This window comes from Chelonoidis abingdonii, chromosome 3 (genome assembly GCF_003597395.2).
Source record: "Chelonoidis abingdonii isolate Lonesome George chromosome 3, CheloAbing_2.0, whole genome shotgun sequence".
In the NCBI taxonomy this organism is placed as follows: Eukaryota; Metazoa; Chordata; order Testudines; family Testudinidae; genus Chelonoidis; species Chelonoidis abingdonii.
Genome location: NC_133771.1, coordinates 47908066 through 47935817, shown reverse-complemented (window position 1 = coordinate 47935817; position 27752 = coordinate 47908066). Strand labels below are relative to the sequence as shown.

The 27752-nt window shown below is 40.7% G+C and overlaps 1 protein-coding gene across 7 annotated transcripts in view; it reads right to left on the bottom strand.

Annotated features, from left to right (window-relative positions):
* Positions 1–27752, bottom strand: part of MLIP (muscular LMNA interacting protein) — a 185403-nt gene that overhangs the window by 19045 nt on the left and 138606 nt on the right. For 2 of the 7 annotated variants that reach the window (XM_032765240.2, XM_075063722.1), the window contains 2 exons: positions 23117–23242; positions 10938–14694 (listed from right to left, as the gene is read on the bottom strand). In XM_032765240.2, coding sequence (XP_032621131.1) covers positions 14632–14694; positions 23117–23242 — 189 coding nt within the window. In that variant the 3' untranslated portion in view covers positions 10938–14631. The other 5 variants (XR_012655491.1, XR_012655492.1, XR_012655490.1 and 2 more) reach the window with 5 other exon arrangements.

Here is a 27752-nt window from a genome sequence, read left to right as displayed (position 1 = left end):
CCAGCCTGTTGTAATGGACCAGACTGAGCAGATGCATGCCCACATTCAGCACATTCAGAATGCTTTCCCATTCTTTCCACAAACTTCCCACACACATTCCTTTCTGCTTTCTGGCACTTTGTGCTTTCCTCTACACTTCACCCCAGCAGACAGCTTTTCAAATGAAAGTTGGACTTATGCTGAGCTCTGAAAGTCAGCCCGCCACTCCTCCAGTACCTTCTCACACACCAAGAATCTGTGTGTGTCTGTGTGCATTTGGTGTTGTGGTTTATTTGGCAAGAAAAGCAAAGTTTTTTGAATCATAAGCACTCTATTTGTTACCATACAAATTATGATAGCAGATGGCACCTGCAAATCAACACACACTTTTATCCATTCCTTACATTGAATCCTAGGTCTTAACAATCACAACTGCTTCTTAGCATACCAAATTTAATTAACCATTGCAGTCCCAAGCATAGCAACAAACATTACTAGTTTTCATCTTTGAAGTGTTGCCTCAAGGAATCCCTGATTCTTATTGCTCCACGTTGTGCCCCACTAATAGCCTTGGTATCTGGTTGCTCAGAATCAGCAGCCATATGTTCAGCTTCAGCAGTCCACCCCAAGTAAATGTTTGGCCCTTCCCTTCACAATATTGTGCAGCATGCAACACGTGGTTATAACCATGGGAACATTTTCCCCATTAAAGTCTAACCTGCCATACAGGTATCGCCAGCGTGCCTTTAGTCAGCCAAACACACACTGAATGGTCATTCTGCCCCTACTCAGCCTGTTTTTGAACTGCTCTTTACTGCTGTCCCTTTCTGCAAAGCTATCCACAATTGTTGAACTGCTCCTTATTGTTCACCCATGTATGACTTCATGAGCCATGGCATTAAGGGGTACACTGGGTCACCCAGGATCACTATGGGCATTTTGACTTCCCCTGTGGTGATCCTCTGGTCTGGAAAGAAAGTCCCTGTTTGCAGCTTTCTGTAAAAGCCAGTTTCCTACAGATATTGGCATCATGCACTTTTCCAGACCACCCCACACTGACGTCAGTGAAATGCCCATGGTGATCCATAAGTGCCTGCAAAATCATGGAGAAGTACCCCTTCCAATTGATGTACTCCATTGCAAGGTAGTCCGGTGCCAGACTGGAATATGCGTGCCATCTATCACCCCACTGCAGTTAGGAAAATCCATTTCTGCAAAGCCATCCACAATTTCATGCATGTTGCTAAGAGTCATGGTCTTTTGCAGCAGAATGTGATTAATCGCCTTGCACACTTGTGTTAACATAGCCCCAAGAGTCAACTTCCCCACAGCAGTCTTGAATCACCAGCTTCCACATTGATTGCCACATGCTTCTCCACTAAGAGGATAGCTCTCATTTGGGTGTCCATTTGCTGCAGGGCTGGGACAAGTTCAGCACACAGTTCCAGGAAGGTGGCTTTCTGCATCTGAAAGTTCTGTAGCCACTACTCATCATCCCAGACCTGCATAATTATGTGATCTCACCACTCTGCGCTAGTTTTCCAAACCCAAAAGTGACGTTCCACTGTGTTCAGCTGTTCTGTGAATGCCAAAAGTAATTTAATGTTGCTACTTTCCATGTTGGACCCTGCGTCAGGCAACTGTGACTGCCGTTGCATTCATAACTTCAAGATTAACTCCACTGCTGTTCACAATGTGCTAGTTATAGCTAGCAGAGCAGAGGAGATCAGTGTGGGATCCATTCCTGCAGATAGATGTGGCGAGGCATGCAGAAGACAAGGGATGTTGAAAAATGCTGCGAACTGAAGACAAAAGCACATGGAATGCTGGGACGGAAAGCAGTGCATCATGGGGCATTGAGCCCGGACCCCTGATGCTCCATGATCCCCTGCACCTTCACACAAGACCTAGCGGCAGAAGGGAGAGAGCTGCACTGCGGGATAGCTGCCCACAGTGCACTGCTCTCATTGCCGATGCAAGTGTCGCAAGTGTGAATATGTTATACCACCAGTGGAAGACAGTGTGAACGCACAACAACAATTTTCTTTACACGCTTTTTTATCAGCGACCAAACTCTCAGCGAAAAAACTCTGTCAGTATAGACATAGACTTAGTTTCTTTGTCACCTCCAAAGTAATTTTGCTGGATTACAGAAAAAATAATATTGATAAAAACACATGCCTATCAGGGTCCAGAAGTTAAAATACAACATTTAAATATCAAAGTTCAGAAGAGAGAAACTCTCACCTAGAACAAGTAACTTGTATGATGTCAGGAAAAAAGAAATACTTTTCCTTGGCAACCTTGAAATGCAGTTTCCATTCATAGCAAAGATGATGTTAGCAAATAAGATGTTGATTCCTGTTATGATGCCGTGAATCAGAATTTAAGCTCTAGTGGGTAAACACTGCTGAGTTCATTACATTATCACAGTGATGCAGTGTGAAAAACACTTACAGATTCCTTTAAATAGTCTCCATACAAACTAAGATCTCAATCCTGCAGTTAGTTATGCCAGACAGATCCCTGTGTCCATGCAGACACTCAATGATTTTGAAGGGTTCAGGGTGTGTGAAGCAAGTTCCAGGATTGAAGTCTCACACATGCCATGTGACTATAATCACAGTCTAAAGGTTTGTATTATATGTTGACCCTGCAACCTTCACTCACAAAAATAATATCTGTGTAAAGGCCGTTTGTCTGAAAAGGGTTTTCAGGATTGGGGCAAACCCTTTTTCAAATTCTCTACATGTCTTTGAAGAGCAACATTGTCCCAAATCAAATGTTGGGATTTTGCTGATAAAGATATTGAAAGGGAGTTTTTCACCAGTACAAATGGGAGTTAGATGCTCAACTCACATGGACAAAAATTCAAATGGGAGTTTGAGAGTCAGTGAGAGTTGAGCATCTATGTCACATTTGTGCCTGTGAAAATCTCCCCTGCCAGACGCACACTCCAATTGCTATTTCATCGCTTTCTCCTCCAATATTTAATCCAATATTGTCTCCATATGAAAAGGAGCAGAATGAGTCTGTTGACAGAACTACTAATGGAATCCCCCTTTTAACCTGGGACCTGGAAAGCAGCAGATTGACTCATGTATAATATATCAGGAGTAGAAACAATTTTAGAGGATGTAAAATCACAGTGGAACCCAACGGAGGATCTACAGGAGAAGGGTTTTCACTAACAGAAGGATCAGCAGCAAAATGCTAATCTCATAGCATCTCCCCTTGGCTTCTTGGCTCACCAGTTATTTTGCATAGCAGAGGATTACCTCCCTTGTATTAAACAAGGGGTGTCACCCCAGACTGAATAAAGTCAATCTAATGTCCTAGGCTCACTAGGACATGCAGCCACCAATGACTCTACTCCCACAGTCTTCTCTAGAGGTACAGGGGCAGCAGAATGGCCCCCCTTTTCCGTTCCAGAAGCAATAGAGCAGATGTTCCACTGCCACCCAAACAGGCCTGGGTGACAGTAGGAGATTCTCCATTACTTTGTCTAGTAAGTGGATTGCATCTGCTTATATGGGTGGGCTAAGCCAGCTCGCTATTCTTCTCCAGCCATGCACAGAGTCCTCTCTTGGGCGGTGGGGAACCCCAGAGTGTACAGGGAGATTTTGGCAAACCAGTAAAATGCCTGAAATGACTATGGCTTATTGCTAAAAGCAACCTATTAAGCAGTTTCAGCTTGACGAAGGCAGGAGGGGAGGGGTTTTGGGGTGCCACAGAAAGGGCAACTTGACCCCGCATCCTTCCTGATAAGAATTGTGTTGAAGTTACTGATACGTGCATTTTAACACAGCAGGATGTGCACCAGGAATGTCTATTGGGGTCACAAGGCTGCAAACTGGAAAAACCCTCACCTGGTTAATCAGGAATCAGAAGGAACCTCTTGCTTGACCATTGAAAGTGCTTGCTTAACAAGTTTGCTTTAAGGGACATGTCAGTCTATTACTAATATACAAATAAGGAGAAAAAGCTTGAGATAGTTGGACTCATTTGGGAACTCTTTTGGACTCTTTTTGGACTCTCCCTCTGGACACATCTTGCGGACCCCACCGGCAGATGGAAGATTTGGCCACCGGAAGCCTGCCGCGGTGTCACTCAAGAGCCACACTCAGCTTTGGTAATTGTCAAGGGTTGGGGGTGTTTTACTAACTTGTTGAGGACGTGTGTAAGTGCTTGAGACTAAGTTTAGCTTTAAGTGAAAGCACTCTTGTGTTGTCCTGTTTGTGCCAGCCATCTATCGGTTGGATGGCCGTGTCTCCCCTGACTTATTTCCTGACACCTCCTCGCACAGAGTAAAAGTTACCAAGAGCTTTCGGTTAAAAGAACCCTGGGTAACAAGAGCAGTGAGCAAGGACAGCTCACATCTCTCAGAGCTGTTTCAGGCTCTGTCCAGGCATCACTGCATTGGTTACACCCAGGTCACACATATGACCTTTTTCCCCCATAATCACAAAGATCAGAAATGTGGTGGTGGGGGGTTAAATGAAAGCTGAAATTCTGATGTAATCACATGACTCCTAGATTTGGAGACTTATGCACACGCCTAAGGTGCTGGTGCCTTAATCCAGCCCTGATATCACTTAGCAGGGAAAGAAGAAGAAAAGAGAAGCAGACATTACAAATAGGGATAGCAATAACCTTATCTTACTTGTGGTCTTTTAAGATCCAGGAGCAGTGATAAGAACAACAATGCTGGAGGGCACAGAGTCCAGCTAGATCAGAATCAATTTATCTAATGTGGGAAACCCATCTTTATTTAGGACTGGCTGCACAGGGATGGAATGAAGAAGCAAAGTCTCTTTCCACCACTTGCACCAGTCTGTGACAAATACAGCCCCTGCAATTTCCTGGCATTAGAGCCAAAAAACCCTGTAAAATCTGTTATGAATTTATCAGCCTAAAAACTCATGATCTATTATTCTATTGTATGAATAATAACTAAATCTGTATTGCTTGTGTGTCTGATTATCAACTAAGCCCCAGTCCTGTCACTGGATCCATGTGGGCGCAGAGATATATCTGCTTCTGAAAATCCAGTTAGAGGATCAGAGCCTAAAACAGAATTAACATGGCCTCCTGCCTGTCTAATCAACACATTATTAATCCCTGTATCTTTTTGTTAATGTATTTCAGATAAAAACACCTGCTCTCTGCAGGTGCCCTGAGTCTCCAAAGGAAGTGATAAACACTCTAAAGATCACAAAAACCTAGTGGGCAGATACTAGATCCACAGAAAGGTGATCATCCTGTTTTTCATAAAGCTAACTTAAAAGGAAATTCCTTTAAGATAATTTTTAAATAAACATTCAGAGTGAAGAATGGCAATTGCATTCACTGAATTATGCTGCATACTTTCAATTGTGTATTCAAAGTACACCTCTACCACGATATAATGCGACCTGATATAATACGTATTCGGATATAACTCAGTAAAGCAGTGCTCCGGCGGGGCGGGGCTGCATACTCCAGTGGATCAAAGCAAGTTCGATATAACGCAGTTTCACCTATAATGTGGTAAGATTTTTTGGCTCCCAAGGACAGTGTTATATCGAGGTAGAAGTATATATTTCTAAATGTTTCCAGCAACTTCTGGCAGTGAGTCTCTCTAATGGAGAATCTGTTGAAACAAAGTGCAACATATACGAGTCTAGTTTCAGAGTGGTAGCCGTGTTAGTCTGTATCAGCAAAAAGAATGAGGAATACTTGTAGACATAAATCAGAGGTCAAGAATTATAACATTAAAAAACCAGTCGGAGAACACTTCAACCTCCCTGGTCACTTGATTACAGACCTCAAAGTCGCAACACTCCACCAAAAAAACTTCAAAAATGGACTCTAACGAGAAACTGCAGAATTGGAATTAATTTGCAAACTGGACACCAGAAAATTAGTCTTGAATAAAGACTTGAAGTGGATGGGTCATTACGCAAAGTAAAACCTATTTCCCCATGCTAATTTTCCCCTACTGTTACTCACACCACCTTGTCAACTGCTGGAAATGGGACATCCTGATTATCACTCCAAAAGTATTTTTTCTCCTGCTGATAATAGCCCACCTTAACTGATTACTCTCATTATAGTTAGTATGGCAACACCCATTTTTTTATGTCCTCTGTGTATTTATATCTTCCTTCTGTATTTTTCACTGCATGCATCTGATCAATTGGGTTTTAGCCCATGAAAGCTTATGCTCACTATGTATGAGTCTAGAAATCCTTCCTTTTGATACTGACCTGCTCTTCAGTATTCAGTGGCCAAGTTAATTTAAATGTAGCTAGATTGCAGTAGAAGAGATTAACTGAGCCAGAGTCTGACTATCTTTAGAATATGCTGCAAGAGCCAGCCTTTTGCCAGAATTTTATCGATGCAACAAAAATCTCACGCTCTGTTATTCACAGACACAAAATACTTTACAACAAAGGCAAGCAAGTACAGTCTCATCCAAAAGCTGTTAAATTCAATGGAAAAAGTAATGTTGACTTCAGTGGGAGTTAGATCAGGCTTCTGGAGCCTGGGCACAGAGAAATAGCATAACCCACAACAAAACTGTCCATGAACAATGACATATAGTTCTAATTTACTGGGTTGAGCATTTTGCTATTTCAATGATGGGCATTGCTGAAATGCCTTTGGAAGGCAGATAGCACATAGAGCAGCAGCAATATTGCACATCATCACTGCAGCCAAGCAATGTAGAAATTTAGGCCCCAATCCTGCAAACAGTAATGAACATGTTTAACCTTAGGCAGGTGAGTAATCTCTGACATCAATGCAATTACTCAGGTGTTAAAAACATATATAAGTGTTTGCAGGATGAGGGCCTAAAAAGGATGCTTATCCATATAGTAGCTGTAGTATGACAGTTAAAATATTCAAACGAACCACTGCAGGTATTGTTAGCTCTTTTGATGGATTTCTAGAGATTTAAAATAAAAATAACTGTTAAAAGAAAGGGATTAGAAAAGAATACAATGATTAAGAAAAACTATGCTGGTGACAAATCTTTAAATTGACAGGAGTTTTGCCTGAGTCAATACTACAGGATATAGTCCCATGGAGCATAAATTTTCAACTTTTTAATAATAGACTCTGTACTATGTTCTTAACTAAAGGAAATAATGAAAAACAAGGAAGTCTATAATAGCAAGTATCCAACAAGAATGGATGTGCTCAGTGAAGCTGCTTGTTCTTTATATTGTGACAAAATGGCCGATGCTGGTACGATGGGTTGAGCTTTTCTTGGCAGGGGGGCTAGGACACCACCCCTTGCTCCTCGTCTTGGGGCGCCGAGGGCCCCGCTAGTGGCCTGGGAAAGTGGTAGAGAAGGGAAGCGAGGAAGGGGTCTGGGTTTGCTCCTCATTCTGAGCCCCAACCCATCTCAATCACTGCAGGTTTCTTACCCTCTTCCCCCTTGGGTAGGTTTACCCTCAGTCCTTGATGCTGGGGGAGGGAGTCTCCCTGCTCTGCTGTGACAGGATCTCCCTTCTTCCAGTTCTCTTGTCTTTCAATTCTCAGCAACACACCTCCATGCTCCAGTCCTCTCTCCTTCCTCAACTTTATTAGGTTCCTGACAGGGCCTTATTTGGCTACAGATGCTCCAATTAACCTGTAGTAACCTTCCCTAGTCTATAGGGAACCTAGGGCTTATATATCTCCCCTCTTCCACTGCCCCCGACCCTGCCGTATCACAATATTAATAAGGATTCTGAGTTGATTACCTAAGTCTCTGGAACATCCCTCTTTCTTTTCAAGCACAGGGTGTCTTACACTCTCTAGAAATGCCTTTGCTGTTGATTAGTGGTGGCAAATTCCCACTTTAGAACAAAAGATTCATTCTTCTTCTATGGCCGCATCATAGAATCATAGTATCATAGATGATTAGGGTTGGAAGAGACCTCAGGAGGTCATCTAGTCCAACCCCCTGCTCAAAGCAGGACCAACCCCGACTAAATCATACCAGCCAGGGCTTTGTCAACATGGGCCTTAAAAACCTCCAAGGATGGAGATTCCACCACATCCTTAAGGAACCCATTCCAGTGCTTTACCACCCTCCTAGTGAAATAGTTTTTCCTAATATCCAACCTAGACCTCCCCCACTGCGACTTCAGACCATTGCTCCTTGTTCTGCCATCTGCCATCACTGAGAACAGCCTAGCTCTATCCTCTTTGGAACCCCCCTTCAGGTAGTTGAAGGCTACTGTCAAATCGCCCCTCACTCTTCTCTTCTGCAGACTAAATAAGCCCAGTTCCCTCAGCCTCTCCTCATAAGTCATGTGCCCTAGCTCCCTAATCATTTTAGTTGCCCTCTGCTGGACTCTTTCCAATTTGTCCCCATCCTTTCTGTAGTGGGTAGCCCAAAAGTGAACGCAATACTCCAGATGTGGCCTCACCAGTGCTGAATAATCACTTCCCTCAATCTGCTAGCAATGCTCCTACTAATGCAGCCCAATATGTCATTAATTTTCTTAGCAACAAGGGCACATTGTTGACTCATATCCAGCTTCTCATCCACTGTAATCCCCAGGTCCTTTTCTGCAGAACTGCTGCTTAGCCAGTTGGTCCCCAGCCGGTAGTAGTGCATGGGATTCTTCTGTCCTAAGTGCAGAATTCTGCACTTGACACTGTTCAACCTCATCAGATTTCTTTTGGCCCAATCCTCCAAAATCCTTTTGTCTGTATGAACTGGTAATTAAAATTGTCCACTTATGAAGCAGCAGCCTTGAAAATATCTCACTGTAAATTGCTGAGGCCTAGTCTACACTACGGGGTTAGGTTGAATTTAGCCGCGTTAGGTCAATTTAAAAATGAATGCATCCACACAACCAACCCCATTCCGTCAACCTAAAGGGCTCTTAAAATTGACTTCTGTACTCTTCCCCAGCGAGGGGAATAGCACTAAAATTGACTTTGCTGGGTCGAATTTGGGGTAGTGAGGATGCAAATCGACAGTATTAGCCTCCAGGAGCTATCTCAGAGTGCTCCATTGTGACCGCTCTGGACAGCACTTTGAATTCCAATGCATGAGCCAGGTACACAGGAAAAGCTCTGAGAACTTTTGAATTTCACTTCCTGTTTGGTCAGTGTGGCAAATTCAGAAGCACAGGTGACCATGCAGTCTCCCCAGAATCACAGAGTGTAGAATGTTTCTATGCTCCCTCTATCATCTCTGTCCCTGAGTTATCACAGATTAGAAAGTAAAAAAAACACACTCGTGATTACATGTTTTCCGAGTTCAAGCAGTCCTCCTGCATTGATAGGGCACAGCTTAATGCATGGAGGCATTCAGTAGCAGAGGCCAGGAAAGGACATGATGAAGCTTTTGTTGGAGGAGCAAACAGACATGATGATGAAGTGTCTGTTGGAGCTGCAGGAAAGCCAACAATAGCACAGACTCCCGCTGTATCCACTGTATAACCACCTACCCTCATCCTCATGTTCCATAGCTGCCTCACCTAGACGCCCAAGAATGTGGCGATGAGGGGGAGGCTCTAGGCACCCAGCCACTCCACTGCAGAGGATAGCCAAAGCAACAGAAGGCTGTCATTCAAACAATTTGATTTTTAGTGTGGCTACACTAAGCAATGTGGCCTTGTCCTTCCCTTCTCCCCCACCCCACCCGGGCTACCTTGTCCATTATCTCATTTTTTTAATTAATAAAGAATGCATGGTTTCAAAATAATAGTTATTTTATTTTGAAGTGGGGAGGGTGGTTGGCTTACAAGGAATTAAAATCAACAAAGGGGGTGGGTTTGCATCAAGGAGAAACACATGCAATTGTCACACGGAAGCCTGGCCAGTCATAAAACTGGTTTTGAAAGCCTCTCTGATGCACAGCGTGCCTTGCTGTGCTCTTCTAATCGCCCTGGTATCTGGCGCAAAACTATTGTCTGCCATTGCTTTCACGGAGGGAAAGGCAACTGATGAAATGTACCCCAAACCACCCACGACAATGTTTTTTGTCCTATCAGGCACTGGGAGCTTAACCCAGAATTCCAATGGACAGCGGAGTCTCCGGGAACTGTGGGATAGCTACCCATAGTGCACTGCTCTGTAAGTCAATGCTAGGCATGGAAGTGAAGATGCACTCCGCCAACTTAACGCGCTTAGTGTGGATATACACTGTATAAAATAGATTTCTAAAAATTGACTTCTATAAAATTGACCTAATTTCGTAGTGTAGACATACCCTAAGTAAAAATGTCTGGAAAGTTTAGCAAAACTTAGATCAGCACATTTTCATACTTGTGGTTTTTTAAAGCCTGTATAAATCTAACTAAGTGAACAAACAATCACCAATAATCCTTATGGGAATCTCAAGATTTTAGATTCCCGTGAAGAAGAAACTGTGATACAGCATAAAGAAACAGCCCCCACATGCTCTTTTCATCAAATCACTTTTAAAGAAATGCAGGCTGTATGTCTTAGGGCAAGGATAGGATTAACTTTCATGTCATATTGGGTTAAGCCTTTTGGCCAGATTTTGTCTAATTCCATCAGGGTAAATGAAAAGATGAGAGGGAGTAAGAAACTTCAGTTTAGATATTCAGAGGTATTTAGCCACTTAACAGCCATTGATTTCAATGAGGGTTAAGTGTCTCCTGGGCAGCTCACCTCTCTCAACATAGGGGTGTGGTCTAAAGCCACAGCTGAACTCCATCCACTTGTAAAATTTATTTCCAGTGCAGCAGAAGAATGCTGAATTACATCAGACATAACACAAGACAATAGCAGCACCGAAGGCTCACCTTATTATACAAAGCGTTGTGACTGTAAGGCCTATAAGAATTCTCATGAACATCACATAAGATGGAAGACAAATGACTGAAGGGCCCGGGGGTTAGACAGTCAGCATGGCAGATAGACTGTGGATGACTGTGGGACTTAGTTGGAGGGATCAATTTAGTCGGATATAGAGGATGGAGGGGAGCGTTGTCCTAGAGAGAAGAAAAGCATATAAAGAGTTTGATTAGTGAACAAAAAAAGAAGTCTTATGCAGAAAAGCAAATTGTCTTCTTGGTTACTCCACTGCAACTCCACTGATGTTAATATGATTGCACCAGTGTAAGCAAGGGGGCAGTTGGGCCAGAATAGCCTAAATAGTCTGGAGACTTTTTGAGGTGGGATTCCTTGGTAGCAGAAGTGCTCAGAAAACAAACAATATTTGACAAATACTGTGATGTTTTTATTTCTAAGTGTGACTGATTTATTACACAAGAGAAAAGTTAGAGTTAGCCAAATTTATATTAGGTAATATAAATTTAAAGGATACACAAAAATTTTCCATCCATTTTATTCTGAATGTTTAGTGTAATTACATTAGGGAAGGTACACGCACATGAAACTTCCCTCCTCAATACTTTCAGCTTTTTCGAGTAATCAATAAGACAGAAAATGGATTTTACAAGGTCTTTGCAGCTGACACATTTAAGATCACTTGAAATGATTCTCCAAACATTTTAAATAAAAGTTAGAGATGGATGCAGGGGGCTATTCTTTTCTGAGCAAAATCTTAATCATGTTTTGCCATTGCTTTGATAAATCAAGATCTCTTCAGCTGCTCTCCTCCACTTCCAGTCTAATTAATGAGGTGGGAGTTCGATTTGGCCACGAAGCCCTCCCATTTATAGTGCCTGGAGATGCCATATAACAGGATTCTTTGTAATTGTAGCAATCAACTCCAGAGTGAGATAATATACAATTCACATACATAATGAAAGGCCATAGATATACTGAGTATAGAAAACAAGTGGCTGTTGGACCTGATAGAAAAAAAACCCAATCAGAAAGGTAGAAGGAAATAGACACCTGACAGATATCAGTGTCCACCAACACTGCATGCTGCCATTCTTCAGAATAATCCCTATTCCATCAGTGACACAAAATTTGGCTTTGTTTCAAATTAAGTTTCATTCCTTTCTGGTTCAGCATGGTTCCAAATGGGTTTACTTTTAAAGATAAAGAATAGGACTGTTCTTATTCTTATTTATAAAGAGCTGTAAATGCTTGCAGATCTTTAGGACCCTATTATTAATTGTTGTTGGTACATTATGTTTTCAAAAGAATTCAATCCTCCAGTGGAGCCTATGATGAAGCCAGCATGTTAGGAGTAGTACAAGAATTATATTATTCATTCAAATTTTCAACCTAAATTAAAATAATTTATTTTTATTTTATGGTGTTCTTTTCAATGGGGGATGTCCACAGATTAATGTGTTATTATGAGATCATGCTCCATTTCATAGCTGCTGTATGGACGAAACAAAAAAAAAAGAAAGAAAAGGAAACCGCTTTATCCTGTTTTCATTCTAAATAGGGCTGTAGAGCAATTAAAAAAATTAATCGCATGATTAAAAAAATTAATTGCAATTAATTGTGCTGTTAAACAATAATAGAATATCATTTATTTAAATTTTTTGAATGTTTTCTAAATTTTCAAATATATTGGTTTCAATTACAACACAATACCAAGTGTACACTGCTCACTTTATATATATATGTTTTACATTGTTTTGTGTTTGAATGCAGTTATTTTTGTACATAATTCTAGGGTTGTAACTTCAACTTTCATGATAAAGAGATTGTACTACAGTTGTAACGGGGGAATTGAAAAACACTATTTCTTTTATCATTTTTATAGTGCAAATATTTGTAATAAAAATAATATAAAGGAAGCACTGTGCACTTTGTATTCTGTGCTGTAACTGAAATCAATATATTTGAAAATGTAGAAAAACGTCCACAAATATTTAATACATTTCAAATGGTATTCTTTTGTTTAACAGTTCAATTAAAGCTGCAATTAATTGTGATTAATTAACATGAGTTAACTGTGATTGATCGACAGCCCTAATTCTAAATCATGCACGTGTATAATACATATCCACAGATGAAAAAAATACAGGGAGTCCTTGAACAGCTGCATAAGACATGGTGTTAACCAACTTGTTATGCCGTAAAGGTCTTAGCATCCACAAGACACAAAATCTATCATTTTGATACTTTCATGAAAATTGAGTCTGTCAGTCATTCATTAGCATTTATAAATAATGCACACTCTCCACTAGCAAATATATCTTTTAAAGCAGCCTTGCAGAATCATCATTAAAATGCACCAGCTAAATAACAAAGTCTATTCCCATGATGAGGAAAATGCTAAAATATATGGTATTCTATTGAACCATCAAAAACTTACTCATCCATTTAATGGGCATATAGAATTCTTTAATATTAAAGGCTCAGAAAATGTAGGCACTGAACCTCAATGTTTCCATAATTAACCAGCCCCATAAAAATATTAAAATCTATCTTTATTGCTGAAAATATAACTGTGTTTTCAGAAGGGAAAGGTAACTTCATGGTACATTAATTGATTAAATAGGTAAATGGTGATAGTAATTTCAGTAAAAGGTCTCTGCTAAAAGCTACACTTCTCTTCTGAAAAACAGCAAATCAGTACGAGCCATTACAAGAAAAAGCCAAAATAAAATCAACTTTTTTCCTGAATATATATATGTATTGGCACATGGGCATACAGGCAGGACCAAAACATTGATAAAAAGAGCTCCACCCATTTGTATAATTCTACCTCTTTTCCAGAGGAATTTGAACAAATTAAGGAACTTCATTCAATTTAGCCTCATGATTTCAACATTGCCAAAATGCAAGTTCATTCAAAGCACAACAAAATATTATTTTCCTACTTTACATAATATGATCTGTGACAAAGTTCCTCCCCTACCTTGGTGGATCCTGCACTTATTGGCAGATTTGCTCACCTCAGTGATCTTCCCCAAAGTCTAGATCAACTCCTCCTGTGTCTGATCAGGAGTTGGGAGGTTTGGGGGGAACCCAGGCCCACCCTCTACTCCGGGTTCCAGTCCAGGGCCTGGTGGATTGCAGCTGCCTATAGTGCCTCTTGTAACAGCTGCATGACAACTCCTTGGGCTACTTCCCCATGGCCTCCTCCAAACACCTTCTTTATCCTCACCACAGGATCTTCCTCCTGGTGTCTGATAACACTTGTACTCCTTAGTCCTCTAGCAGCATACCCTCTCACTCTCAGCTCCTTGTGCCTCTTGCTCCCAGCTCCTCACATGCACTTCCTCTCCTCTAGCTCCTCCCCACCTGACTGGAGTGAACTCCTTTTTAAACCCAGGTGCCTTGATTAGCCTGCCTTGATTGGCTGCAGGTGTTCTAATCAGCCTGTCTGCCTTAATTGGTTCTAGCAGGCTCCTGATTACTCTAGTACAGCCCCTGCTCTGGTCACTCAGGGAACAGAAAACTACTCAGCCAGTGACCAGTATATTTGCCCTCTACCACACTCCTGTATCCCGTTGGTCTGGGTCTGTCACAGATCCTACAAATGAAGACTCTCAGGTAAAGATAGAAGATGAATAATGCAAAAACACTTATGTGAAGAACTGCATGAAAAATGCTGAACTTAAAAGCAGATTTTAATATTTTTGTTGTAAGCACAAAGATATTTTCCATATGGAGCAGTGTTGCTGTCCCATTACAAATGAAAAACTACTCTCTGTGATGCAAATTATGAGATCCACACAGGAAGTGGTGTAGCTGAAGATCACCAAATACAGCTGGCTGCATCACTAGGTCTCAAACTGAATGTCACCCATGTGATCACCAGTGCTCATTGTCAAACAGGGAGGCGTGACAGGAAAGGGAAGGAGGTAGTGCAGATGTCTAAGAAAAACCAGAAGAGAAGAGTAAATACAGTTGACACTATTTAGATCACCTACTCTATCTGCTCTTAAGTTCTATCATGTCAAGCAATTCCTCTGTCTCATGTATGTGAAGGAGAATGTTAGCAACATGACTTGGAAAGAGAAAGGGAAATGTGGGGAGACTGTGATATTGTAAGGACAGGGAAATAATACAAAAAGAGAAAGAACAGGAAGATGAACCATTTTAAAAGGGAAGTTAAAGATTTCCAAAGCCCCAATTTCCGTGGAAAAGGGGGAAAGAGAGAGACAATAAAAAAATATTTGTTTTCAATTACATCAGACATAATGTTGCAATATTCTGTCTATCTAAGAAATTCTATAGTGAGTCAAAGATTTGAGCAAGCAAAAATGATCGTCAACATCACTGTGTAAAAAGCTATTTAACTATTGTGACAGCAAGTAAAAAAGTGAAATGAATCAAAGGCTTCACTGGTAAGGACATTAAGGGAAGTACCGTGAATGAAAAAATGTGAGGAAATCATATTTTAGCAGCCATAGGGAAATAAAAAGGTGAGATGGTCAAGTTTTACAGCTAGATGAGCTGCTTACATCAAAGAGTAATCCAGTGAGTCTGTACAAGTAGCAGTGGTTGAATATTAAAAATAAAATCTCAAAAACTTTATTGAATAAATGTACTAAGTTCAGTTCACTGTGTTTCAGAGATGAAAGTTATTCATATGTATTCAGACAACTCTAGATTTTCATGAAAATATCTGTAAATCTCCCCAAAATTACAAATTTTGGCTCAAGTGACTATTTGTCAGAAATTTCATACTGGGTAAGAGGTGTTCTCCTGATTCATTCATGGACTCCAGTAGAGATTTGCCAATTGACACCAACTGAGGATCGGGTACTCATTCACTATACTGTGACATCCCTGAATTATATTTCCTTTACACATACCACTACCAACCCCCTCCCCATTTCAGGTGATAAACACTTCACAATTAAAAATCCCTGTAAAATTACAAGTCTTTTACAGTAGACTTATGGTATTCCATATACCATGATTAATATGTTCATTTTATCACCCACTAAAATAAACTGAAATTTTCTTGTATATAGAGAAAGCAGAATTTAACATTCATCGTGAAATATAGCTTTTTCCTTCTGATGAATTCAGTAGTCTATTATTAGAAGTTGATCATTTGGTTTTCCTTTAGTTTTTGTCAAACAATCATATTTCTATACAGTTTTGTTAATTTCCCCAAACTTTTGTAATATTACTGCAAACATATATTATTTAAATGTATCTCTAAAATTCTGTCTGTTTTTTTTTAAACAGCTAAAATTTCCCAACTTAGTGATATAACAGAGATGCACTAATGATATTGTACAACTCTACATTGTTCAAAATAACGTTTGGAACCAGATGCAGCCAGCCATCACATAAATTGATGACTCAGAAGGCCTACAAATATATTTTATATAAAGGATAGGATTTTCAAATATGCTAAGCATTAGCCTAACTTTGCTCCTATTGAAGGCAACAGTAAAACTCCTATTGAAAGTTAGGCAAAAGCTGAAAGCTTATGAATATTTGACTTATGTAGCGTAAATCTGGGTAACTGTTAATAATTTTGTAAATAAAACAAAAATTCAATAAAAATGATTCTATATTTTAAACAAACTTATTTTTATTTAAGATATGCCTATACACAACAACAGGCATATGTACACACTAGGGCTGTTGATTAATTGAAGTTAACTCATGCGATTAACTAAAAAAATTAATCACAGTTAAAAACATTAATCATAATTAATCGCAGTTTTAATCACATTTTTAAATAGAATACCAATTGAAATTTATTACATATTTTGGATGTTTTCCTACATTTTCAAATATATTGATTTAAATTACAACACAGAGTACAAAGTGTACATGGCTCACTTTATATTATTATTTTGATCATAAATACTTGCACTGTAAAAATGATAAAAGAAACAGTATTTTTCAATTCACCTCATACAAGTACTGTAGTGCAATCTCTTTATCGTGAAAGTACAACTTACAAATGTAGATTTTTTTGTTACATAACTGCATGCAAAATCAAAACAATGCAAAACTTTTGAGCCTACAGTCCACTCAGTCCTACTTCTCGTTCAGCCAATTGCTAAGACAAACAAGTTTGTTTACATTTACGGGGGATAATGCTGCCCACTTCTTATTTATAATGTCACCATAAAGTGAGAGCAAGCATTCACATGGGACGTTTGTAGACAGCATTTCGAGGTATTTACGTACCAGATGAGCTAAACTTTCATATGCCCCTTCATGCTTTGGCCACCATTCCAGAGGATATGCTTCTATGCAGATGACGTTTGTTAAAAAATAATATGTTAATTACATTTGTGACTGAATTCCTTGGGGGAGAATTGTATGTCTCCCACTGTTTTACCTGCGTTCTGCCATATATTTCATGTTATAGTAGTCTTGGATGTTGACTCAGCACATGTTCATTTTAAGAACACTTTCACTGCAGATTTGACAAAACACAAAGAAGGTACCAATGTTTAAGAATCTGAAGTGCCTTTCAAAATCTCAGCGGGACAAGGTGTGGAGCATGCTTTCAGAGTCCTAAAAGAGCAACACTCCGATGCAGAAACTATAGAACCTGAACCATCAAAAAAGAAAATCAACCTTCTCCTGATGGCATCAGACTCAGATGATGAAAATGGACATGCGTCGGTCCTCACTGCTTTGCATTGTTATCGAGCAGAATCCATCATCAGTATGGATGCGTTTTGAAAGTTCAACTTTCACAATAAAGAGATTGCACTACAGTACTTTTATTAGTGAATTGAAAAATACTGTATCTTTTGGTTTTTTTCAGTGCAAATATTTGTAATAAAAATAAATATAAAGTGAGCACTGTACACTTTGTATTCTGTTATAATTCAAATCAATATATTTGAAAATGTAGAAAACATTCACAAATATTTAAAATAAACGGTATTCTATTAGTTTAACATTGTGATTAATCGTAATTAATTTTTAATCGCTTGACAGACCTAGTACACACCAAAGTATACATCATCACAAATAGGACTTATGTCCATATATAATTCCCCTAAATGACATAAATTAGTTTATCTCCATAATAAACCTCAAATATAAGAAAGACTGCTGGACAGAGATGTAAAGTCCAACTTGTCTTTATTTCAAGTTACAGAGCTCGGAGACTGCATTGTTACTTCATCAACAAAATGCCCACTGCACTGGATCAAATTAATTAATCAGCTGAGGGGAGGGGTAAATTACACCTCTTATTCAGCAAGGTCTCTTTCGCTTTGTTTAGAGCAGTATTTCTCAATCAGTGGCTTGCTGAAGGGTAACAAAGGCAATCAAGGGAGACATAGGGTGCTGAATATTTTAGTACAATCTAAAGTAAACTGACTCCCCACACACTCCTTTTATTCAAGGTCAAATTTTCTCTGTCAAACTCTCAAAACACACACAAATAAATTATATGTGCTTATAGTTATAATTGGTACATTTTTACTCTTACTTTGATAGAAAATGTAAGGGGACGAGGAAAATTTTTGACTTTGAATAAGGAGAAGCCAACCTGAAAAGGTTGAGAGCTGCTGACTTAGACTAGGAAAAGTAGTGAAGGTTAGGTTAGCTAATCCTCCCCACTACTCCTAGTCTGACACAGCCATCACATCTCATGGTGATACTAAGTCCCTGTCCAGGCTAGGAAAATGAAGTGTGGTTTGCAAACATGTTTGCCAACATATGTTCATTAAGATGTTTAAAACACCACTTAGCACCAAAGGATGGCAGAGCTTGTGGTGTTTAAAATTGTGGTAGTTGGTTGTGGTCAACCCTAAAGTCAACCAGTAAAGAGAAGCGTGTGTTCCTCTCTGCAGCTAACCAGCTCAGCATCCAGTGGGTCTGTGCTTATAGGCACAATAGAGCTTATGTACATATATAAAATAATTCCAATATTAAGATCAAAATGATTGGCTGAGGTTTAATCTAGAGTAAAGAAAGTAGATTAAAGGATAAACTACAGAGTAATAAATGTAAATTGAGAGTTTTGCCATTGACATCAATTGATGCCCACAGAGAAACTAGGCAGATTTGAACCCTTCAGACTTACTCCTATACATAAGGGCACTCAGCCTTTTAAATAAATAGTAATAAAACAGTCAGGAATATTCAGCTAGTCACTGCAAAGGATATCATGCTGAGAAGAGCTTGTTAGAAATTTTATAACACAACAGTTTTCTGTCAGAAAACACTAATTCGTCAAAATAAGCTTTTTGTAGAAATATGAAAGCTTAATTGACACCTTTTCAGGTCCAAGATGAAATTTCTGGTCAAAACCAGCATGGGTGGAAGGAAGGAATGGTGATGGGGTGGTGGAGAGGGAGTGGGAGGAGAGAGACTCTTTCCAAAGTAGTGAGGTGATTAGGGCACTCCTGGGAGAACCAAGTTCATGTTACACCTCTGCCTGAATCTCTCATATTCCAGGTGAGTGTTCTTACCATCTGACTATTCTGGGATGGTGTGACGTTCCCCCTCTCTGGTGTTATCTGGACTGGTGATCTACTAAGCTTCTTCAATCCTTGACCTTGAGAGCCAGCTTTACCCTGTTCTGTTGTGAGAACCCCCACTCCTGGGCTGTTCACGCACAGCCTCTGGCATGTAAGCTGCTCCCAGTTACTTGATGGGAGTCATTGGGGTCGGGGGGTCTGGTTCTGCTTCTCTAGCAGGTCCAGTCGGTGTTTTCATTCTCTCTCTCTCTTTCTCTTTTTTCCTGCTCTCTTACTCTTTCTCTTTCTTCTCTCTCTTTCTCTTCCATAGCCCTTCTGTGTGCAGTTTCTTCTCTGGCTGACTTTCTCTTTTTCTTTTATCTCCAGTTATTTCAGTTGCAGTAATCTCTGGTGCTCCTACTCTTTTCCTGCTCCAATTTGCAATCACTTCACTGCTTTCACTCATTTTCCTGCTTTTCTGTTCCTACTTCCCTTTCCTGAAATAAGCAAACAGAAAATACCAAAACTGTGACCTCCTCCTGACTGTTCTAAGCCACTGCACTGAAGACTCACTAAAATCACAAATATCAGTGCTTAAAGTGTGACCTTCACTTGGAGTAACAAGCCATACATACAGCTGGCTTGCTGCACCCCTGTGACTTTCCCCTCTGATGTTATCTGGACTGGTGACCTACTAGGCTTTCCAATCCTGACTCTGGGAGCCAGCCTTACCCTGCTCTGCTGTGAGAACCCTCACTTCTGGGCTGTTCATGCACAGCCTCTGACGTGTAAGCTTCTCCCAGCTACTTGCAAGCAAATGACACTAGCCAATATCTCTGGTCCCAGACACAACCCTAGGAACCTCTGTCTTGCAGCGTCCAGTTATACCCGCTGGATGCTTCAAGCTTATATGAGTTCGTCAATTTTACAAAGAAATTGATATGCACCAGGCTTGTTATCCCAAGGGGAACCTATGACACACTTCAGATCAAATGCATTGCTTCAGGTAGAATAAACAAACAAATTTATTAACTATAAAGACAGATTTTAAGTGATTATAAGTCAAAGCACAACAAGTCAGATTTGGTCAACTGAAATAAAAGCAAAACGCATTCTAAGCTGATCTCAACACTTTCAGTGTCCTTAAAAACTTCGATGCTTCTCACCACAGGCTGGCTGGTTACTTTTCAGTCAGGCTCCCCCCTCTGGCCAGCGTTTCAGTTGCTTGGTGGTGGTGGTGTCTGTAGATGTAGGTGGGAGAGAGAGAGAGAGTATGGCAAAAAGTCTCTCCCTTTTATCATGTCCTTTCTTTTCCCTTGACTTTGCCCCCCTCTTTCAAAGTCAGGTGAGCATTACCTCATCACAGTACCACACTGACCAAAGGAAGGGGATGACTCCCATGAGGGTCTAACAGATTCTTTTGCTGCTGCCTAAGCCAATGTCCATTGTTCCTGTGAGGTTGGGCTGGGTTTGTCCCATCCATGCCCTGATGAGGTGTGAACTGACTTTCTGTTCTTGGAGAGGTTGTGCATGGGCTTGCTTTAAGCCATGAGGATACATTTTCAGCCTCAAAACTATATACATGAAATTGTAACCTATAACCTTACTATAATATTACTGTAAAAATTACTATAACATCACTATAACGACCATGCTCAGTACATTATGAGCCTTCTGAAGACACCCAACATGACAAACCTTGCATTGGATACCACACAATCATTTTATAAAGATGAACATAGGGGTGTAGGGTGTTCCCCCAAAGTACAGAGCATCACAGATGGATCTCTCTCAATCTCTCTTGTTGGACCTGTTCTACTACATATACATTTTTAAATATTCAGTGGGCCAATGAGAGAAACTTGACTCAATAGCCCTGTGATTAGGGCACTAACCTTGTGTGTGGTTAGACAGCGATCTGAAACTGGATCTCCCACATCCCATGTGAGTCGCTAACCACCTGACTATTCTGGGGTGGGTCTGCCTCTCCCACTTTCTCTCATTTTCTATTAAACTTTTTCAAAGGACTCAATTTCATCCTGTTGTGGAACAGGAAAAAAATTTAAAACTCAAAAATGTTTGTAGATAAGGAAAACCGTTTCATACTCAGATCTAGAATCATAGAAACATGGGCTTAGAAAGAAGTGCAAGGGTCATCTAGTCTAACCCTCTATCAAGAGGCAGGATTTGTTGTGTCTAAACCATCCAAGATGAATGACTATCCAAACTTCCCTGGGCAGTCTGCTCTATTGTCCTACTGTTCTCACAGTTAGGAAGTTTTTCCTGAAATTTAATTTAAATCTGCTATGCTGTAGTTTGAACCTACTACCTCCTGTCCTCCCCTCTGGGGCAAAAGAGAACAATTTTTCTCCATCTTTTTTATGGCAGTCTTTCAAGTATTTGAAGACCACTATCATGTCCCTCCTTAATCTCCTTTTTTCCATACTAAACATAACCAGTTCCTTCAGCGTTTGCTCATATGGCTTGCATTTCATTCATTTGATCATCTTTGTTGCTTGCTTCTGGATCCTTTCCAGTTTCTCTACATCCTTTCTATACAGCGGTGACCAAAACTGGACACAGTACTCCACTGAGTTCTAAGCAGCGCTGACTACTGCAGTGCTATCATTGCCGTGACTTGCATGCTATGCCTCTGTTAAAGTAATGCAAAGCTACATTTGCTTTTTTTGCAACAGCATCACATTGTTGATTCAAGTTCCAAGTGTTATTTCCCATGGTCAAACAGCTCTAGAGATAAACCCTATATTTTATAAAGATGCTTTTATGATAACACATGCAGAGGATGTTGGATCCCATTGGTATATTACAGACAATAGTCCAGACTTAGTTCTGATTTACACCAGTGCAACTCTATTGGGAAAGTCAATGGAGTCAACCTAGTGCAAATGAGAGTGGAATTGTGGGGAGGGACACAGTTAAAATAAAATTCTTTCTTTTTAAGTGTTTTTAACAACAGAGTTTTTTAATTATTACTTTTTTGTTGCTAAAGTGATTAAAATGTGATTAGAAGGCCCCACAGCTAGGGAAAATTTAATTATAAAGGTGCTTTGTTTACATTTCGTCTGGCAAGAGAACTGCTCAGCATTGTGATCCTCTACAACCTACCAGATGGATGATTCACAGCATACTGTGTAAGTTAATTGGAAGCTTCTCCAGGAATTTAATTACATATTGTGGCAAAGGTTTTAATTCAAAGTAATACATACACACACATATTTACCTATATAGATTGATAGATTCGCACATATATAATTGCTTTGAGACAGTGGCCGACTCAACTCAGTAAATAGCTCAGCAATGAAAAATACAGTATTATCACTACAAGTGTTCTTAATGCCCCTACAAGATGTTCTTAAAGCCATTACACAAAGTGGCATGTTTGATACTGGAAGCAAAGTTTGATTTTGAATTGATATGGGTTAGCTAGTCATGCAGTTCTTGTTTATGTTACGCTTTGTATCAGGACACAATAACTTGCCAGTAGATGGTTCTGTATAAGGTTACAAAGCCTTCTAGTCCTAATGAGTCCATGTCTTAAAAAATTACATACAGATGTTACAAAATGACCATGATCATAATTCATTAATATACAGGCTGGATATTCATATACAGGCTATTTTCCCTTCTTTTAAAAGCCAGAGAGAAGGAGCTAAGCCACTGGATAATATGAAATGGAACATCATCTGGGCTGATACAATTTTAATAGTAAAGTATTTAAATATAAAATGGGAGGGTGGTGTCTATATTGCTGCTATTTAATATATATATACACACATAAATAAACAAGAATCCAAGATTCAACTTCATCAGCTTCTTAGGAAACTGACAACCACTACAAATTCAGGGGGATGAGGGTGATATTTAAATAAAGCACTCACCTGCTCAATATCTGGATCTCTGGTTTCTTCAAGGTATTTTTTGAATGGGTTTGGTTGATTGGGCTCCTCCGTTTTTAATAAGATTTTTGTTTTCACCGGCCCTGGACGAATAACACCAGGCTTTGTCTAGATCCATAGCAAGCACAGGGGAAAAAATAATAGAAATTTAAAAACCTGAAGTAGTAACTTATTATAGTAAATGATATTTATTTTTGGACATTCTAATTCCAGTTTTATTGAAGTTATCATATTTCAAAAGATGACATTTAAAAAATTATACAAGGACCAAAATCATTCAATTCCTCATTGACTGGCCTGTTTTTGTTTCAGAATATGGAGAAAGGTGACACCAGTTGTGATTTTGCAGTCACAGGAAGCTCTTAATTAAGATCTATTTGTTATCAACCCAAAGGATAGAAACTAGCCTGCCTATCAAACTATCGTTTCTGCCACCTTTTGCTAGCTGCTCAACTGCATCCTAATAACTTCATCAAGTCATGGATTATGTATAACCACATCTGTTTACGGACAGCAAATTCCAGCATGAACTTTTCAATAAGACACCGCAAAATGAAAAGAAAATCCACACAATAAAGAAAGGTAACAGATGATGCAAGTATATTAGCTAATAACTTTCATCAATGCATGGTAAGAAAGCACTTTTTAGAAAGGCCAGACAAACTCTGGCCAAATATCATATGAGCTTTCCCAGCATACTAGCCAAGAACTTGAAACACACTCTGAACAGCAGCAGCAAACAACCATTTGCACAAATGCAATTGGACTTTATAGTACTAACATCTCAACTTCTTCATCCTTCAGTCACTGGAGAGCAATAAAGGAAGAAATCAATGGAAAAGAATAATTGTTTACTCTACAAACAGGGGCGGCTCCAAGCCCCAGCACACGCTTGGGCGGCATGCCTGCAGAGGGTCCGCTGGTCCCACGGCTTAGGTGAACCTTCCACAGGTGTGCCTGCTGAGGGTCCGCTGGTCCTGCGCCTGCAGAAGGTCCACCGGAGCCGTGGGACCGGCGACCTACAGAGCACCCCCCGCGGCATGCCGCCATGCTTGAGGCGGTGAAATGTCTAGAGCCGCTCCTGTCTACAAAGTACAGCTGGCTGAAAAACAATAATTCCAGTTTGTGAAAATTTTCAAAAATTGTTCTACGTCAGCAGTTGGGAGAAGAAGATTCACTCTCTCCATGAAGAATATTCACCCTGGATGTAGAGGATCCGGGTTTAAGTCCCTGATCTGTCTGATTCAGAGCAAGGCTTTAAACCTGGGTTGGCCACGTTCCAGACGAGTTACCTATTGTAGGCTATTGTGGAATCTATCTGTCTCTTCCTTCTCTATCCCATGCCTCAAGTGAGGCTGTTTGTTGGGTACTGTGTGCACAAGCTGGGTTTCTGTTAGTCTATGTTTGTTTTTTTCTGTTGTTACTTGCTGTTTCCTTTCTTTTAGAGGTGTTATTGGTTCCTTCCCCTTTTTCCTTGGGGCTGAGGAGGTTTTCTCTATAGAGTCCACTTCAGATGGATTTAGCGGTTTGATCTGAAAGCATGAGGTTTAGTGTTTGCCTGCTGCCTCTTCCACTGTGGAGGACGTGTTGCTGAGTGTAGGTAAGGTTATTGGCTGTGCTCATTTAAAATCTGCCTCTTGAATGAGCAAATCCATAGTGATTTTCCTGGCTAAGAAGCAGTTTGTGAATTGTTTGGTACAAGAGGGACTCTGGGTCAAGGAGTCTTTTGTTCAAGTATTTCCCTTGTTTACTCCTGCTAATAAAGTAGTTTTTTCCAATATCATCCTCTTCCTTCACAATGAGACATGAGTGTCTGATTTCCCCCATTATGGGAAGGGTAGTTTCTGCTGGTGGGATGATTCCACTAGCCTGGAATAACCCAAATGTGAGGCATTTTATGATGTTAAATAACCCTGAATAGCCCCTGAACCTCGTTTTAAAGCACCACATGGATGAGGTGGATTATACAGTGTTTGCTACCTCGAAAAACATTAAAAGTTTCCTGTCATTTGAGGGGTTCCTGCCCACACATTGCTGGCTTGGGGGTCAGTGGTAAAAATGTGGGACCCCAGGATAGTGGGGAGAGGGCTGGGACTTCAAGAGACCGCCTGCATCTGCACTGCCAGATTCTATCTCCCCCTCCCTTGCCATGTGGGGTCTGCTGCTGTCCAGAGAGCAGACCCCCCTTACCCAGAAGAACCCTCTGTTGTGACTCCATAACCTGTGCTTGTACAGAAGCAAGTCCTGGAAGTTGCGCAGCACCTCCCTGCAGAGCAAGTAGAGAGGTTCTAGAGATGGAGGTGAAGAACAGACGGGTGAGATGGATTTATGTGGGACTGTGTTTAAAAGAGCTAAGACTTTGGAGGCCCCTGAGCTGCTGGTAGTAGCTGAGGATGGAGCAGTGTGCCCTGAGAAGGCAGATAACATTGTGTTTGGTGGTAGCTCCGTGCCTGGAGCTCCCAGTGCGCTACTGTCTTCCTGTGGTATGGTGGGTCCTCAAGCCCCAAATCCTGCATGCTGCAGTGATGATGCTGGGTCCAGCCTGGGGTGGGGCAGCCTACCCCTCTTGGGAAAATAGATATACCAGCTGCCCACACTGAATCTTTCTCTTTCATAAATGATAAGAGTATTGCAATGACAGCTCAATGTTCTTCTGACCTGGTGGAGTCTGAGGAAGCTGAAGAGGATGATGATCTCTGTGACTCCTTATTGGTTCCTGATGTTCCAGTCCATCAGCTAGATATGAAAGGTGGGCCCTGTGTGCAGGAGATTAGTGATGTTTTGGATAGCACCAAAGGGAAGCAGGGAGTTGAGGTTGAGGCCTATTTCCCTGATTTACCACACTTTGTTAACTCAGCTGCTCTGGTCTTGAGAGGTACCCTGGTTGATGATAGGCCACACTCCCATTTTAAGAAGTTGTTGAGAAAGGTGAGGAAGTATGCAGGGATTGTTCAAGATATATCAGTCTACCCATGGCTTGTTTTGTTCAAAATACTTTCCATCCCACTTTCCATTGTCGCTCTGCTGCTTGACTCTCTCCTTCTAGTCTCCATGGTGCTGCTAGGGGCTAGACTGGATCACTTTTATCCCATGAAGGCCGGCATGAATATGGTTGTTCAGTCTTCCATGTCTCCCACTCACTTGTCTGGTCATCATGATGCCTCTCAGTATTTCTCTCCCTCATCCTGCCTGTGCTTCCCACTGGTGCTTTTATACCAAATTGTTACAGGATCTGGATTTCACCCAGTTATTTGCTGTGTTTTGGAAGCATTGGCAGCAGCACAAGCCTCTGTCTGAGTCCTTGAGACAGTAGTGGAATGTCGGAAAGGTCCAGACCCAAATGTTCTGCCAGCAGTATACCCAGCCTGCCGTGTGGTCCTTGTCTCATTCCAGGGCACTCATGATACATCTTGCGCCTTTTCGGGAATGTTGATATGGGAAACCCAGTGCAGATTCCCCAAACCTTAACTGAGAAGTACCAGCTCCTGAGGAGCTTGGAAGGAGCAAGGAACCCTGGTTAAGGTCCGTTTTACTCAGGTCCATGAAAATGATGCTCCCTTCAAGGTTCTTTTTCAGGTTAGAGAAAAAGTCGACAAACCATGGACAGGATTTTTGCCTCTGGCTGCCAAATGGTCATCTGACAGCTGAGATCTGGAAAGCAGCTTTTGCTTTTTACAGTACTCTGTACTTGCCTGAAGCCTGTGATGCCCTGGCAATGGCAGAGCTGCACCAGAGGTTGCCCCATCTGACTGGTGAGGAAAAGCAGTGCCTGGACACCTCCCTGTGGCTACAGGAGCTCTTTGGTGCAGTCCAGCAGCTCCCTATAGCCAAGGCTGCAGGCATCAATTGACTGCCATCTTAATTTTACAAGCATTTCTGGCATTTTATTGGTCCTGACTTTTTTCCAGTAGTGCTGGAGTGTGCCCAGGAGATAGCACTGCCCCTCAGTTGCCACAGGGTAGCGATCAACCTGCTGCACAAAAAAGGGGACCTTTCTGACTTTGACTTATGGAACTGGACACTTATTTCTTTTCTCAGTTCTGATTATAAGATTTTATCCAGGGCCTTAGCCAACTGACTGTAGGACTGTCTGGACTCTGATACATGCTGATCAAACATATTGTATTCCTAAACACTGTATTTTGGATAATTTGTTTTTAACTCATTATATTTTCAATGTGAGCAAATGTAGTCTAGATGTGGGGCTTATTTCAATGGACCAGAAGAAGGCTTTAGTTAACCATACCTAGCTTTTTAAAACATTAGAAGCTTTTGAGATTGGGCCAGTATTCTCTTCATATATTTCTTTATTGTACCATAAAGTTTTTAGTGTTTTTAAGATTAATGGGGGTCTTAGACACTGCTTTCTAGTTCACAGAGGCATTCATCAGGGGTGTCCTCTGTCTGGGATGCTGTATGCTCTTTTTTTGGAGCCATTCCTGCACCTCTGCAGAAGCTGTCTCACAGGCATTTCCATGTAGGGTGCTGGATGCTTTCCCAGTTTGTCTGTCAGCCTAAGCTGATGATATCTCAGTTTTTATCACTGTGACAAGCAGGCATTTTGCACTTGTTTACAAGCGTATGTACAAGCACCTTCTACTTGCAGAAATAGGGCTCG